Here is an 11,292-nt window from a genome sequence, read left to right on the forward strand (position 1 = left end):
GGTGCTATTCCATCAGTAGATATGATGGCGGATCTCATTTAAGGCGAATCCATCAAGCGTTTAGTCAGGCAAAGGCCATCCTAAAAAGGATGGTCTTGCAGGCCCTGTGGAACTGTTCGAGGCTCCACAGGGCCTGCACTTCTTCCGGGAGCTGGTTCCATAGGTGTGGTGCTGCAATAGAGAAGGCTCGTATACGGGTGTTCTGTAGTTTTGCCTCCTTCGGCCCAGGGATAGTCAGTTGGTTCCAGATCTCACAAAGTGATAGTATCATTTTACTCTGCTCTGATTAGACTTTACTTGGAGTACTGAGTTTAGTTTTGGGCACCACAGTTTAAGAAAGATGTTACAAGTTCAAACATGTCCAGAGGAGGGTGACAAAGATGGCAAGAGGTCTGGAAACCAAATCCTGTGGGGAAAGGTTGAAGGACCTAGGGATATTTAGCCTAGAGAGGAGATGGTTGAAAAGTGATGTGATAACCATTTTCAAGTATTTGAAGGGTTGTCATATAGAGGATGGAGTAGAGTTGTTTTCTTTTGCTCTAGAAGGTAGGACCTTAAGCACTGGATTGAAATTAATACCAAAGAGTTTTTGGCTAAATGTTAGGAAGAACTTCAAGATGGTTAGAGTGGTTCCTCGGTGGAACAGGCTTCCTCAGGAGGTGATGGGCTCTCCTTTGGTGGTTTTTAAGGAGAACTAGATGACCATCTGACAGCAGTGCTAATTCTATTATCTATGGAATCTAGGCAGACTGTGAGAAGAGCAGGAAGGGATGAGCCAGTGTTCAGCTCATGTGGCCCTTTCTTATATGCCCAGGTTAATGCTAATCACCACTGTGTGGTCAGGAAAGAATTTACTCCAGTACAGATTGGCCCAAGGAACCTGGAGGAGTTCTTTTGCCTTCCTCCAGGCATAGAGGAAGTGGGGAAGGTAACTGTGAATTTTCTCCATTGTGCAGGAGGTTGATGACCCTTGGGGTACCTTTCAGCTGTGATTCTTTTCGTGTTGAGACAAGGAGAACTCGAATAACCTTATTATAACACTGCCAGCAGATTTCTTAGAAAAAATAACTTGGAAATGCTTGTTTCCTTCCTTTAGACTTTATTGGAGATGAAGGAGTCCAGGAGACTCAAGAAACTAACAAAGTTTGAAATGCTCCGTTTTGAAGTTGTTGACTTTATAGACAGCCTTGTGAGGTAAACATTATACAGTGTCAAAAAGCAAGTACAATGCAAAGTAATGCATCAGTTTAAATGCCACACCACCCAACCCTTGGTTCTTCTGTTTGTTCCTTTGTATGAATGTTTGTGCATGTAACATAACAGCCAACTGAATGTAATGGTTTATGCATCTGACCAACTCTAGTCCATGAAAACTTCTTTCACAATGTACCTGTTAATTTTCCAGGTGCTACAGGATTCTTTACTGCAGCTAACACAGATAGCCCTCTGGCACAGACAGAATGTTATTCAGCTATACTGAAAATTATAGAACTGGGTGCAAGGTTGCACCCGTGAGAGCCACTTTTGCAGAAAATCTGTTATCTTGCCAAAGAGTTAGAGGGGAATCTTACCAAGGGTAACTTTGGCTTTCTTAATCTGAATTTAGAGCACAAGTGAGAATTATAGCAGAGAAATAGCCGCTGGGTAGGATGGCATAAGTACTTCAAAGGTAGTAAAAGGAAGTAGCACATTCTGACAGCTGTTGGTTGGGAGGGGAAGCTGCTTTGTGGCGTGCATCTGTGGTATCCCTGGAAGCTGTGTAGTGAAGTAGGTTCTAAATGTGGCTCATTCTAGAAACCAGGGTACTGTTTTTCCCCCAGTTTGGGTTGGGTTTATAAAATCTAAATGTTACGAAGCAGTTAGAGAAGGAAAGTTATGAAAATGTAAAACTGAAGGAAATGAGGCAGGGAAGATGGCAGAAGTTAAATAGGACAAGAGGGGTAAACCATGTAATCAGGTAAGTAACATTCTGACCAAGTGTGGAGGATTTATGCCACATTTTTACAAACATAGGGATATTTGTTCTAAATACACTAAATAAATACATCTGAAGAGGCAACATATAAATGGAATGTACCATCAGTCATCTTGTTGCTTCTCAGTTGTTATAAAGTGAGATACCCAGTGGTGTATAGAAAATTCCTTGTACCAAATATTTATTCAGCAAAAATCCTCCTCCATTGGCCAAAGTGTCCCCCCACTAATGGAAGACAAACATTGGATAGAGCCCATTCTATTTAGGCATTCAGGTCATGGCGCTGTGTAATAATTAATGCTCAGTGTATAATGTACAAACTGCCATTTGGTGAGGTTTGTGATTGTAGTGAGAGTTAACATCAGTCCCTTTCTATGCTTATCTATGTTACTTTTTCAGAAGTTATCTTGCACCTCCAGAGATGCAGACTTTGTATGAGGTGATGTACTTCAGCATGGCTGGTACCCTCCGTGAGCATTTAAATGCTGCCCCACGTGTTGCCATTCACACTGCTCTCAACAATCCATATTTTTACCTGAAGGTGAGAAATGGAGAGTTGGGGGGTGGGGGGCGGGAATATGCCTTCTTTCATCCCATGTCAGTGAGTTTTCCACATTTGTTCAAGCTGCCCTTCATTGACTTTCTTCTTTTAGCTCCTCAGCATCTCAGTGCTCAAAATGTTTGCTAAGTGTGGAATTTTGATTCTCAGTGAAAGCCAGTTATAAGACGTGAAGTGTATGTGTTTCATAATAATGTAAACAATGTGGAGCTGTGTTAGGTTTGGATCTTGAGAATCTGTCACAAGATTTTTTAAAAAATCGTTAAAACATGATTGATCTTAGAGACTGGATCATTCAGTACCATAGCTTTTATTTTAGAAGGACTGTGATTTTTCCCTACAGTCTCTTAGAGGTGCCATTGGCAATCTTTTGAGATATGAAGAAACACTATAGCTGTATAAAGTGCTTCACAATCCATCCCTTCTGGCTCAGTGCTGGAACACCTGCTTTGCATATAGGTCAAGGTTCAATTTCTGGCATCTCCCGTTTAAACAAGGATTATGGAGTAACTGATAAGACTCATCAGTTAGGGAGGGACTGTGGCTCATTTGAAGAGTGTCTGCTTTGCATGCAGAAGGTCTCAGGTTCAATCCCCAGCATTTCCAGTTAAAAGGACCATGCAGTGGGTGATGTGAAAGACCTCCACCTGAGATCCTGGAAAGCTGCTGCAAGTTTAAGTAGACAATACTGACTCTGATGGACCAGTTCAATATAAGGCAGCTTCATGTGTTCAAGACCTCCAGCCAAGATCCTGGAGAGCTACTGCCAGTTGATAATGCTGACCTTGATGGACCAGTGGTCTGATTTAGCATAAGGCAAGGTTCATGTGTTGTCACAGTTTATCTGTGTGCTGGCAGACAGCCACAGAAATTTCAGCAGAAGGGTGATATTCTGTTTTACTATCACAGCCAATCTAATTATATTTATTGCACTGAATCAAACAGCAATATATAAATCAACAAAGGCCAGGTTGGGAAAAGAATGTAAAATATGTGTCTGTTTGTTTAATCTTCCTACACGTTTATCTGATTTTATACAGGCACAAGAAAGATGAGAAAAACAAACTTAATTCAGTTTTCAGTATATTTGATAAAAAAAGCTACTCCTAGTTCTTACATAAGCTTATAAATTTCTTATGATTTTGGGCAGACACGTTGGGTGTCTAAGAGTAGTGGTCTCTCAGTGGTTCCTTGTTTGTATTTGAACGAAAGAAGTAATTTTTCATAGCAAAAGTTCGGTACAGTCTGTTCTTTTCAGGAATTATACAACTAAGATAAAACTGCTCTTGATAAGTTATCTAACTATAACTACATATATACAGGCAACAAAGAACTATCCTATGATTAATGTTAGGGGAAGATGTTGGTTTTCTTGGAGATGTAATCCAGCTACCAGTTAAGGCAGCCTACAGATACTAGGTCCTCAAGTAATGCTGTGATTTGCCTCATTCCTAGCATTTCCCGTATGTATAGTTGAAACTCCATCAGATGGGCAACATGTAAAATACTCCTTGGCATCAGTCATCTTGGGACAGCATTCCCCTTAATGGGGTGTTCACAGGAAATAGTCACTTGGTGTCACATTCCATGTTTACATTCAGAGATACTAACTTGAGGTGTAGGTGAGATGCAGGACACTGTATTGGATACATAAGCAAGAATCTAATCCATTCCTAATAAGCCATCTAGAGCAATGTCAGGAGTTATTGCTGAACGTGCAGGATGCTGTCTGGACAAAAGTAGTTTTATTTTCACATAGATAGGCTAAGCAAATGGATGTGTCTGATAAAGTAACTGCACCCAACTGGCATTGTTTTTGCATTCCTAATTTTGTGCCCATTTCCAGGGCTTTTTTTGAGCAGGAATGCAGTTCCAACTGGTATGGTGTCAGGGGTGTGGCCTAAAATGCAAATGAGTTCCTGCTGGGCTTGTTCTACAAACAAAGCCCTGTCCACTTCTATGTATTTTATCTCTTTTAAAATTGTCATAAAATAGTGCTGACTTGAGGCAGCACAATCCTTTCAAATACACTTCCGAGTTTATATTACATGCTGCCTTGTTGTATACCTGCTGGTAAGGAAGAGTTTTCCCACAGTATCAACTTGGAGTGAGCTGCTGCCTCATCACCTGAGATAAGTCTTTTTGCCTACTGCTTCAGACCAACATGGTTGCTAGCTGGATTTCTTTTCCTCTGTTTATAAATCTCTGTAAAATATATTTCCAGTGCATCTGCTGTCCTAGTCCATGTAGGCAAAAAATGGGATTTGGTCCAGGGCAGAGACTGCATTGCTGGGCAGATGGGACTCATTCTTCCCAAATATTGGGTGCCTTTCCATGGTGTACTTTTCAGCCTGTATTCATCTAGAAGGAAGTATTTCTAGTCCTGGCAACCGAGTGAACTTCAGACCTGAATTAAGGAAAACTTGTATTTAGTATGTTCTTTTGGAAAATGCTCCTGGAACTGAAGCAGATTAAGCTGCCTGGGTCTTCTGTATTTCCAAGAATTCACTAGTTTGGCTGGCCTGAAATATTAACCTGCATGAGCTGTAATGTCATCATTATGAAATGAAATGTAAACTCAACTGTTTTCTCATTGTGAATTTATTTACTAGAATGAAGCCTTGGAAAGTGATACAGGATGCATTTCTAACATAGCTCCTGATATCTGTATAGCATACAAGCTTCATTTGGAGTGTGGCAGATTAATTAATCTTGTCGACTGGTTAGAGGTATGTAAACATGAATGTATGGACTCCTCACTGCTTTGCTGAATGTTTATCTGCTTATTTTTAAAGTTCTGCATACCTGTTTGAATTTAGCAGTCTTTTTTCTTGTTCTACTGGGTTCACGAATCAAAATCCATATCAGCTTTTTAAGCTAGTACTGGTAATTTTTTAAATAGTGCTGTTACTCTTCTTGAATTAGCCTAGTTGGCTATCAATAAGATTTATTTCTTAAAGGCACATAATTTTGACTTGTGTGACCACTAACCATAAAACTTGTCACAACAGAGTGAATCCTATGGATGTTCTGCTGGCACAACATCCCTGTGCCTCCTTCCTCTAGCAGCCCCCTGAACATACATTGGCAGGGGAGCTACAGGAAGGGAACTGAATGAGCCTGCCTCCTGCTAGTGCACGGTTCATACCTTCATACCAGTCCATAGTATATGTTCAAGCAAGTGGGGTTTTGTATAAATATTACTAGAGTCTGCTCCTGTTATGAGGTTAACTGTAGTATTTTCTCAGGCTTTTTCAACAGTTGTAAGAGCTGCTGATGAGAACTCCACTGAGAAGGATCAGATGGAAGAAATTATCCAGTATCCTTTTTCTGATTGATTTAAACAAAAAACCTCAACCAGCTACAAACTAACAATAATATCCTTGGTGCCTGACTAATCAAATAGTATCCAATTTAGAGAATCTTCTGAAGGAATAAACTGGGCTGATCATAAATGGGAATAACCCACTGTTTTCATATTTCTTTTTCTTCCTTCCTTCTCATCTTCTCATTATTAGTCAGTAACCAGATCCAACTGACAAATTGTTATCTGTATTTTGAATTGGAAGATCCCTGTATGGCAGGAGGTACATCCTGTATGCATACAGTTCTTAGTTCCAAGAAAGTTTGTGCTTTCTTTCAAAAAGCCCTATATTTGAAATAGCTGATTGGTGGTCCATGAGTTCCAGAGAGCAAGATAAGTGTTATTTTAAAAAAACAAAAAAACTTTCACCAGTATTTGTGGGGATAACAGTATTTGGGAAGCTTCAATTTTATTATTTCATCACTTGTACTGAATAAAGATGATTTAGATGTGTTTTTTTAAGGGAGCTGTACTATCAGCAATCAGGAATTCTTCACCCCGTTTGGAGTACTAGTCACATCACATGTTGCAGATTGATTGTATACACATTACAGTATGTTGCCCTTATTACAACAGCAGCACTTCAGTTGAGTTATCATAACCCATTCTCTTACAGAAGGGAAAAGTACTGCATGTTCAAGTCAATGTTTTTTTTCCCCTTCTGTAGAGAAAAATATGCTTTCCTTGACTAGTACTCCCCAGTGCTCGTTTCATTAGAGCAGTCTCAGAATTAGAGTTCTTAGGATTCATAAAACCTACCAAGCAGAAAACTGATCATGTGGCAAGACTGACATGGGGAAGCTGCTGATACCTGCTCTACAGAGTGGAAATCTCAACACAAGGCTTTTGATGATGTGACATCTGTGGTAGACACACTAATTGTTGACAGTAAAAGAATGTGCACATTATCTGAGTTTTGTTTTTTTATATCAAGATACCAATGTGGCTGTTTTCAGGGAAATAATTTGGTTGCTACCTAATCTTTGACATTCACAGCCAGTGTTACTTCCTCCTAAATCCACACAAAGTTCTTGATCCAGCTGTCCTATTTTAGACTGCAATACTAAATTAGATACAAAAACTTGTTTTGTTGGTCTGTGATGCCACATAGCTTATAAAGCTGCAAGTGAAGGCCAAGTGGTGAGTTTATCCACTTCTGTTTCACCTGGAAGGGAACTGGAATTGGGTGAAGTCACCAAATAGCTTTGTAAGCTGCACAGTGTCATAGACCACAGCCTGGTCTGTGAAATGTGGAATTTCATAGACTGGGGGTCCACAAACCCCATGGACCTAGACCTTTGCAGTCTATTTTTTTCTTGGACTGTGCCCACTCCTAGATATGAGGGATCCAGGCAAGATCTGTATTAGTGCTGCACTGGATTCAACCCAGCACTTTAAAAAGTCCTGAAGGCAAGGAATTGGCTTGTGCTGTTTGATGGCTTGTATACTCTGACTATACTGATTTAAACATATCAAGGAAGATGGATACTGGTGTATTAGCAACAGAGGGACTACACATCTTTTTCTTGGAACATCCAGCCTTTATCTATTTGTATTAAACCTTTGCCACACATAATTGAATAGTTTGTGTAAATGTTACTTTTGCACTCTAATATTCCCTTCTTACTCTATTAATCTTACCATTTGGCTAGTAAATAATAAGCATGTGCCAACACAAAACCTAGTAATTAACAGTGCAAGCACAAAAGTAACCATATGCTTTGCAGTATAGCTGATTTTAAATGGCTGTCTATATTAAGCATGGAATTTACCTAATCTAAGCAACCCAATTAATTTAAATTTATAGCAGTTTTACATTGGCAAAGATTTATAGTAATGGGTTGCACTGAACAACCCCCTTCTCAAGGATCTTCCCTGCTTTCTCCCTTCTCCATCAGTCCCTGAACCCAAGTAGAGAAGTGGCAGAATTGCAGCAGTGAGAGGGAACACGCTCACCCATCCTGCCTTTTCCATCAGCCCCATCCCATTAAGATGACTTCTTGCAAGTCAAGCATTATATTGTTTTGAACTTCAGAGAAAGCAGTATTTTGAGGTGGTTTAATGTATGTGATAGATCTCAAAGATAGCGGTATAGAACCTATCAAAATTTTTCTGAGTACTATATAGCCATCTCAGACTTCAAACACTATATGTCATTTAACAATTGGTAATACTAGCTGCTGTATTTATAGATAATGAAACATCCCAATGAGAATTTCATGGATCAGCAGTTGATTGAAGCTTTCTGGTTTTCAAAGTCTGTCCAACTGCCACAAAATAACAGACTGTCAAAGTAATTCCAGCTTTTACTTAAATATAAATAATGAAGCAAGCATTTCTTAAAGCTGTCATACCGTTTTACTGAAGTAATTTCCAGACTATGCTGAACATGAAAACAATGGTAGCTAAGATTTAATAGCTGTGGATTGAATCCAAGGATTCTATTGCACTGACTGCCAAGTTGAGCCATCCTCCACTGCAAGGAGCAGAGAGAGGCACACTCTACCAGTGAAAAGACTCTTCCTAGTAGAACAGACCTCTTGGTTCTAGCAACCCCTTGCCCATGCCTATGTATACTTTGCATATGCAAAACCAGTAACTCTGAATAAAGAACAGTTGTCTTCTATCTGATCATACATCATCCTCGCTGCTTACTATTAACTTGATTTCATTCAGTCTACTAATACAAAAAAGTATGCTAACTATATATCTAATTCTCAACATGGTGCTAATGTTAAGCATGTTTTAAGTTTTTTAAAAAATTGGGTGTTTCTGCTATCTGGTATTACATTTTATGACACACATGGCCCGGCCCAACAAGGTCTTATTTATTTCAGATCTGACCTAACAAATGAGTTCAGCACCCCTGGGCTAAAGTGTCAAGACCAGGAAGTAGTGGAAATTCTGCTGGATAACTGTTTTCCAGATCTAGTAGGGGATCTGTTACTTCCAATGAAATCTCTAGATGTAAAAAGAGTACTGCCTTCTGTTCCTAATCTTCCTGATTTGGGGTGGGGAAGAGTTGGGGAAAAGGCAAACTTAAGGTATTCTTGGTCACTGGAATGTTAAAGCATCGATTGCTTCAGATGAAGAAACATCTGGTGGAACATCAATTCACTTTGTCTTGCCATACAAATAGAACTACTAAAGGAAAACCAAAATGGGACATGATCATCTGAGTCAGACTTCTCAGGAGCTATTCCCTCCCTTGGAGTACCTGTCTCCTGAGTCAGCCTGCTTGGATATTCCTGAACGAGCTCCTCTCTTCCTTAACAGTAGGGTTGCGATAGTCTCCTAGTGGAGGGATAAGGATCTAGATCCTCCTAATCACTGTGGTAAGTTTGGCAGATACACAACCATTCTGAGTAGAACATGTCGACCAAATATCTATGATTTGAGGAAGGTCAGGTACCCAACCAGAGCTCAGGTTGATATTGAGGTTTGTCTCATTCCTGAACCAAGAATACTGGTGTGTCCTCTAGCACTGTCCCCTAACTCGCATGTTGTGCCAATCATGACAGATAGCTTTCAGAGTAGGGTCCGAGGAACCTAACTGAAGATTGACGAGGAATCCATAGTCCTGTAGACAGGGCCTAGTTGCTCGAGTGTGTGGCTTGGGCACAGAACTTAATCTACAAGTTGTTGGAAAAGGACTGATCAAGATCTAATGAAGTGGGGTACTCACCCAATTATAAATGCTTGGTGAGAAAAATGGAAGTTTCCTTGCCCCCTTCTAAGGAGGAGATGGGTTTTAAGCGATGATGATTAATGAGTTCTACAAATGCCTTTTGGCCCTTGCGCATGAGGGAAGGAGAGAAAAGGGAAAACCAACATGATCATGGAGCATCTGCTGCCAACTGTCTGCAGGAACTGTCAGCTGAGGAATGAACTCTTCTGAGTTGTGTGGAGAACTACAGCAAAACCTGTTATTGAACCTCACTAAGACACACTGAGAACACAGGAGTAATTCCCAAGAATCCTCTTTTCTCATCAGGTCTCTCTAAAAACTTTATTGAAGATACCCCAATAGCCCATCATTTTCTTTGAGAGCAGGGTCTTTAGCTTATTTTAATGTGGGGTTGGGTCCTCTGGACTACTGGTGGGAGTAGAGGGGACAGTAATCTCCCTGTGTACTGCAAGATCCCTTCCTAACTAACAGCTGGGTCTTCCACTGGAAGGGACTTTTCAGAATTCATCAGAGGAAGAGAGAAGGGGAAAAAGTTGGGAGAGGGATGTATCTATTCATCTCCGCTGTGAATTAAGTTGGTAGCCTCCTCCCACATGGTTAAGTCCGAAGATACCCCAATAGCCCATCATTTTCTTTGAGAGCAGGGTCTTTAGCTTATTTTAATGTGGGGTTGGGTCCTCTGGACTACTGGTGGGAGTAGAGGGGACAGTAATCTCCCTGTGTACTGCAAGATCCCTTCCTAACTAACAGCTGGGTCTTCCACTGGAAGGGACTTTTCAGAATTCATCAGAGGAAGAGAGAAGGGGAAAAAGTTGGGAGAGGGATGTATCTATTCATCTCCGCTGTGAATTAAGTTGGTAGCCTCCTCCCACATGGTTAAGTCCGAAGACGAATAGAATTCAGGGGAAACCTTTGGGGGTCAAACCAGGCACATTAATATGAGATGACCTGCACACCCACTGTTGATATTACATACAGCTGCTGCCACTACTTGGCATACTGAGTAATTGCTTACATGGTCCCTCTGGGCACTACATTGTTTACATGAGTTATGGAGGAGGGCGAGCTGCTCTGCAGCCCTCCAGTCTTAAGAGAAATTAAGCTGGGAAATAAGAAACAGCCCAGATTCACATACATCACCATGACACTGAAAACCTAGCATGTCATCTGGGTCCATAGCTTGTTCTTAGCCTGTTGTAGCTATGGGCTCTGGAGCCAGAAGTTGCAAGCAGCATTTTTTGCTTGCTTTCCGTCACCATCAGATTTAGGCAATCATGTTGGGGATGCCAAGGAATGCTCACTATGGGTCATGCGGCTCCACTTAAATGCCCATAGGCAATTTTGTTGGGGATGCCAAGGCAAGCTGAAAGAGTATGTTGGCTCAGTAAATGAACTCTTAAAATGGCTGCCATAGTAAAAGATGACCTCTCTCTCTCTATAACTTGTTTTCCCAAAGGAGTTATTATGTAAGGAAGAACAGTGAAAGGAATTAAAGTAAGTATATAAAAGTACTTAATGAGGGAAGGCATATATGACTGAATGGCTCATTAATCATTAAGGAATTTAGAGTTTAAGAACTCATAAAATGGCTGCTGCAGCAGGAGACAGCCTCTCTATATATCTTGTTCTCCAAATGAGTTAGAATGTAACAAAGAACATGGAAGAGATTTAAAGTATATAAAGGTAGTTATGAATGAGGGAAGATA

General features: G+C 40.5%; 1 protein-coding gene across 3 annotated transcripts in view; it reads left to right on the forward strand.

The window, feature by feature from the left end:
• ORC3 (origin recognition complex subunit 3) overlaps window positions 1–6,806 on the forward strand; it is an 83,024-nt gene extending 76,218 nt beyond the window's left edge. For all 3 annotated transcript variants that reach the window (XM_060236897.1, XM_060236906.1, XM_060236915.1), the window contains exons 16-20: window positions 1,097–1,194; window positions 2,375–2,516; window positions 5,147–5,263; window positions 5,783–5,853; window positions 6,601–6,806. In XM_060236897.1, the coding sequence (XP_060092880.1) occupies window positions 1,097–1,194; window positions 2,375–2,516; window positions 5,147–5,263; window positions 5,783–5,853; window positions 6,601–6,706 (534 nt within the window). In that variant the 3' untranslated portion in view covers window positions 6,707–6,806. The remainder of the gene's footprint in view (window positions 1–1,096; window positions 1,195–2,374; window positions 2,517–5,146; window positions 5,264–5,782; window positions 5,854–6,600) is intronic.
• Window positions 6,807–11,292: the final 4,486 nt, after the last annotated feature.

This window comes from Heteronotia binoei, chromosome 1 (genome assembly GCF_032191835.1).
Source record: "Heteronotia binoei isolate CCM8104 ecotype False Entrance Well chromosome 1, APGP_CSIRO_Hbin_v1, whole genome shotgun sequence".
Taxonomy (NCBI): Eukaryota; Metazoa; Chordata; class Lepidosauria; order Squamata; family Gekkonidae; genus Heteronotia; species Heteronotia binoei.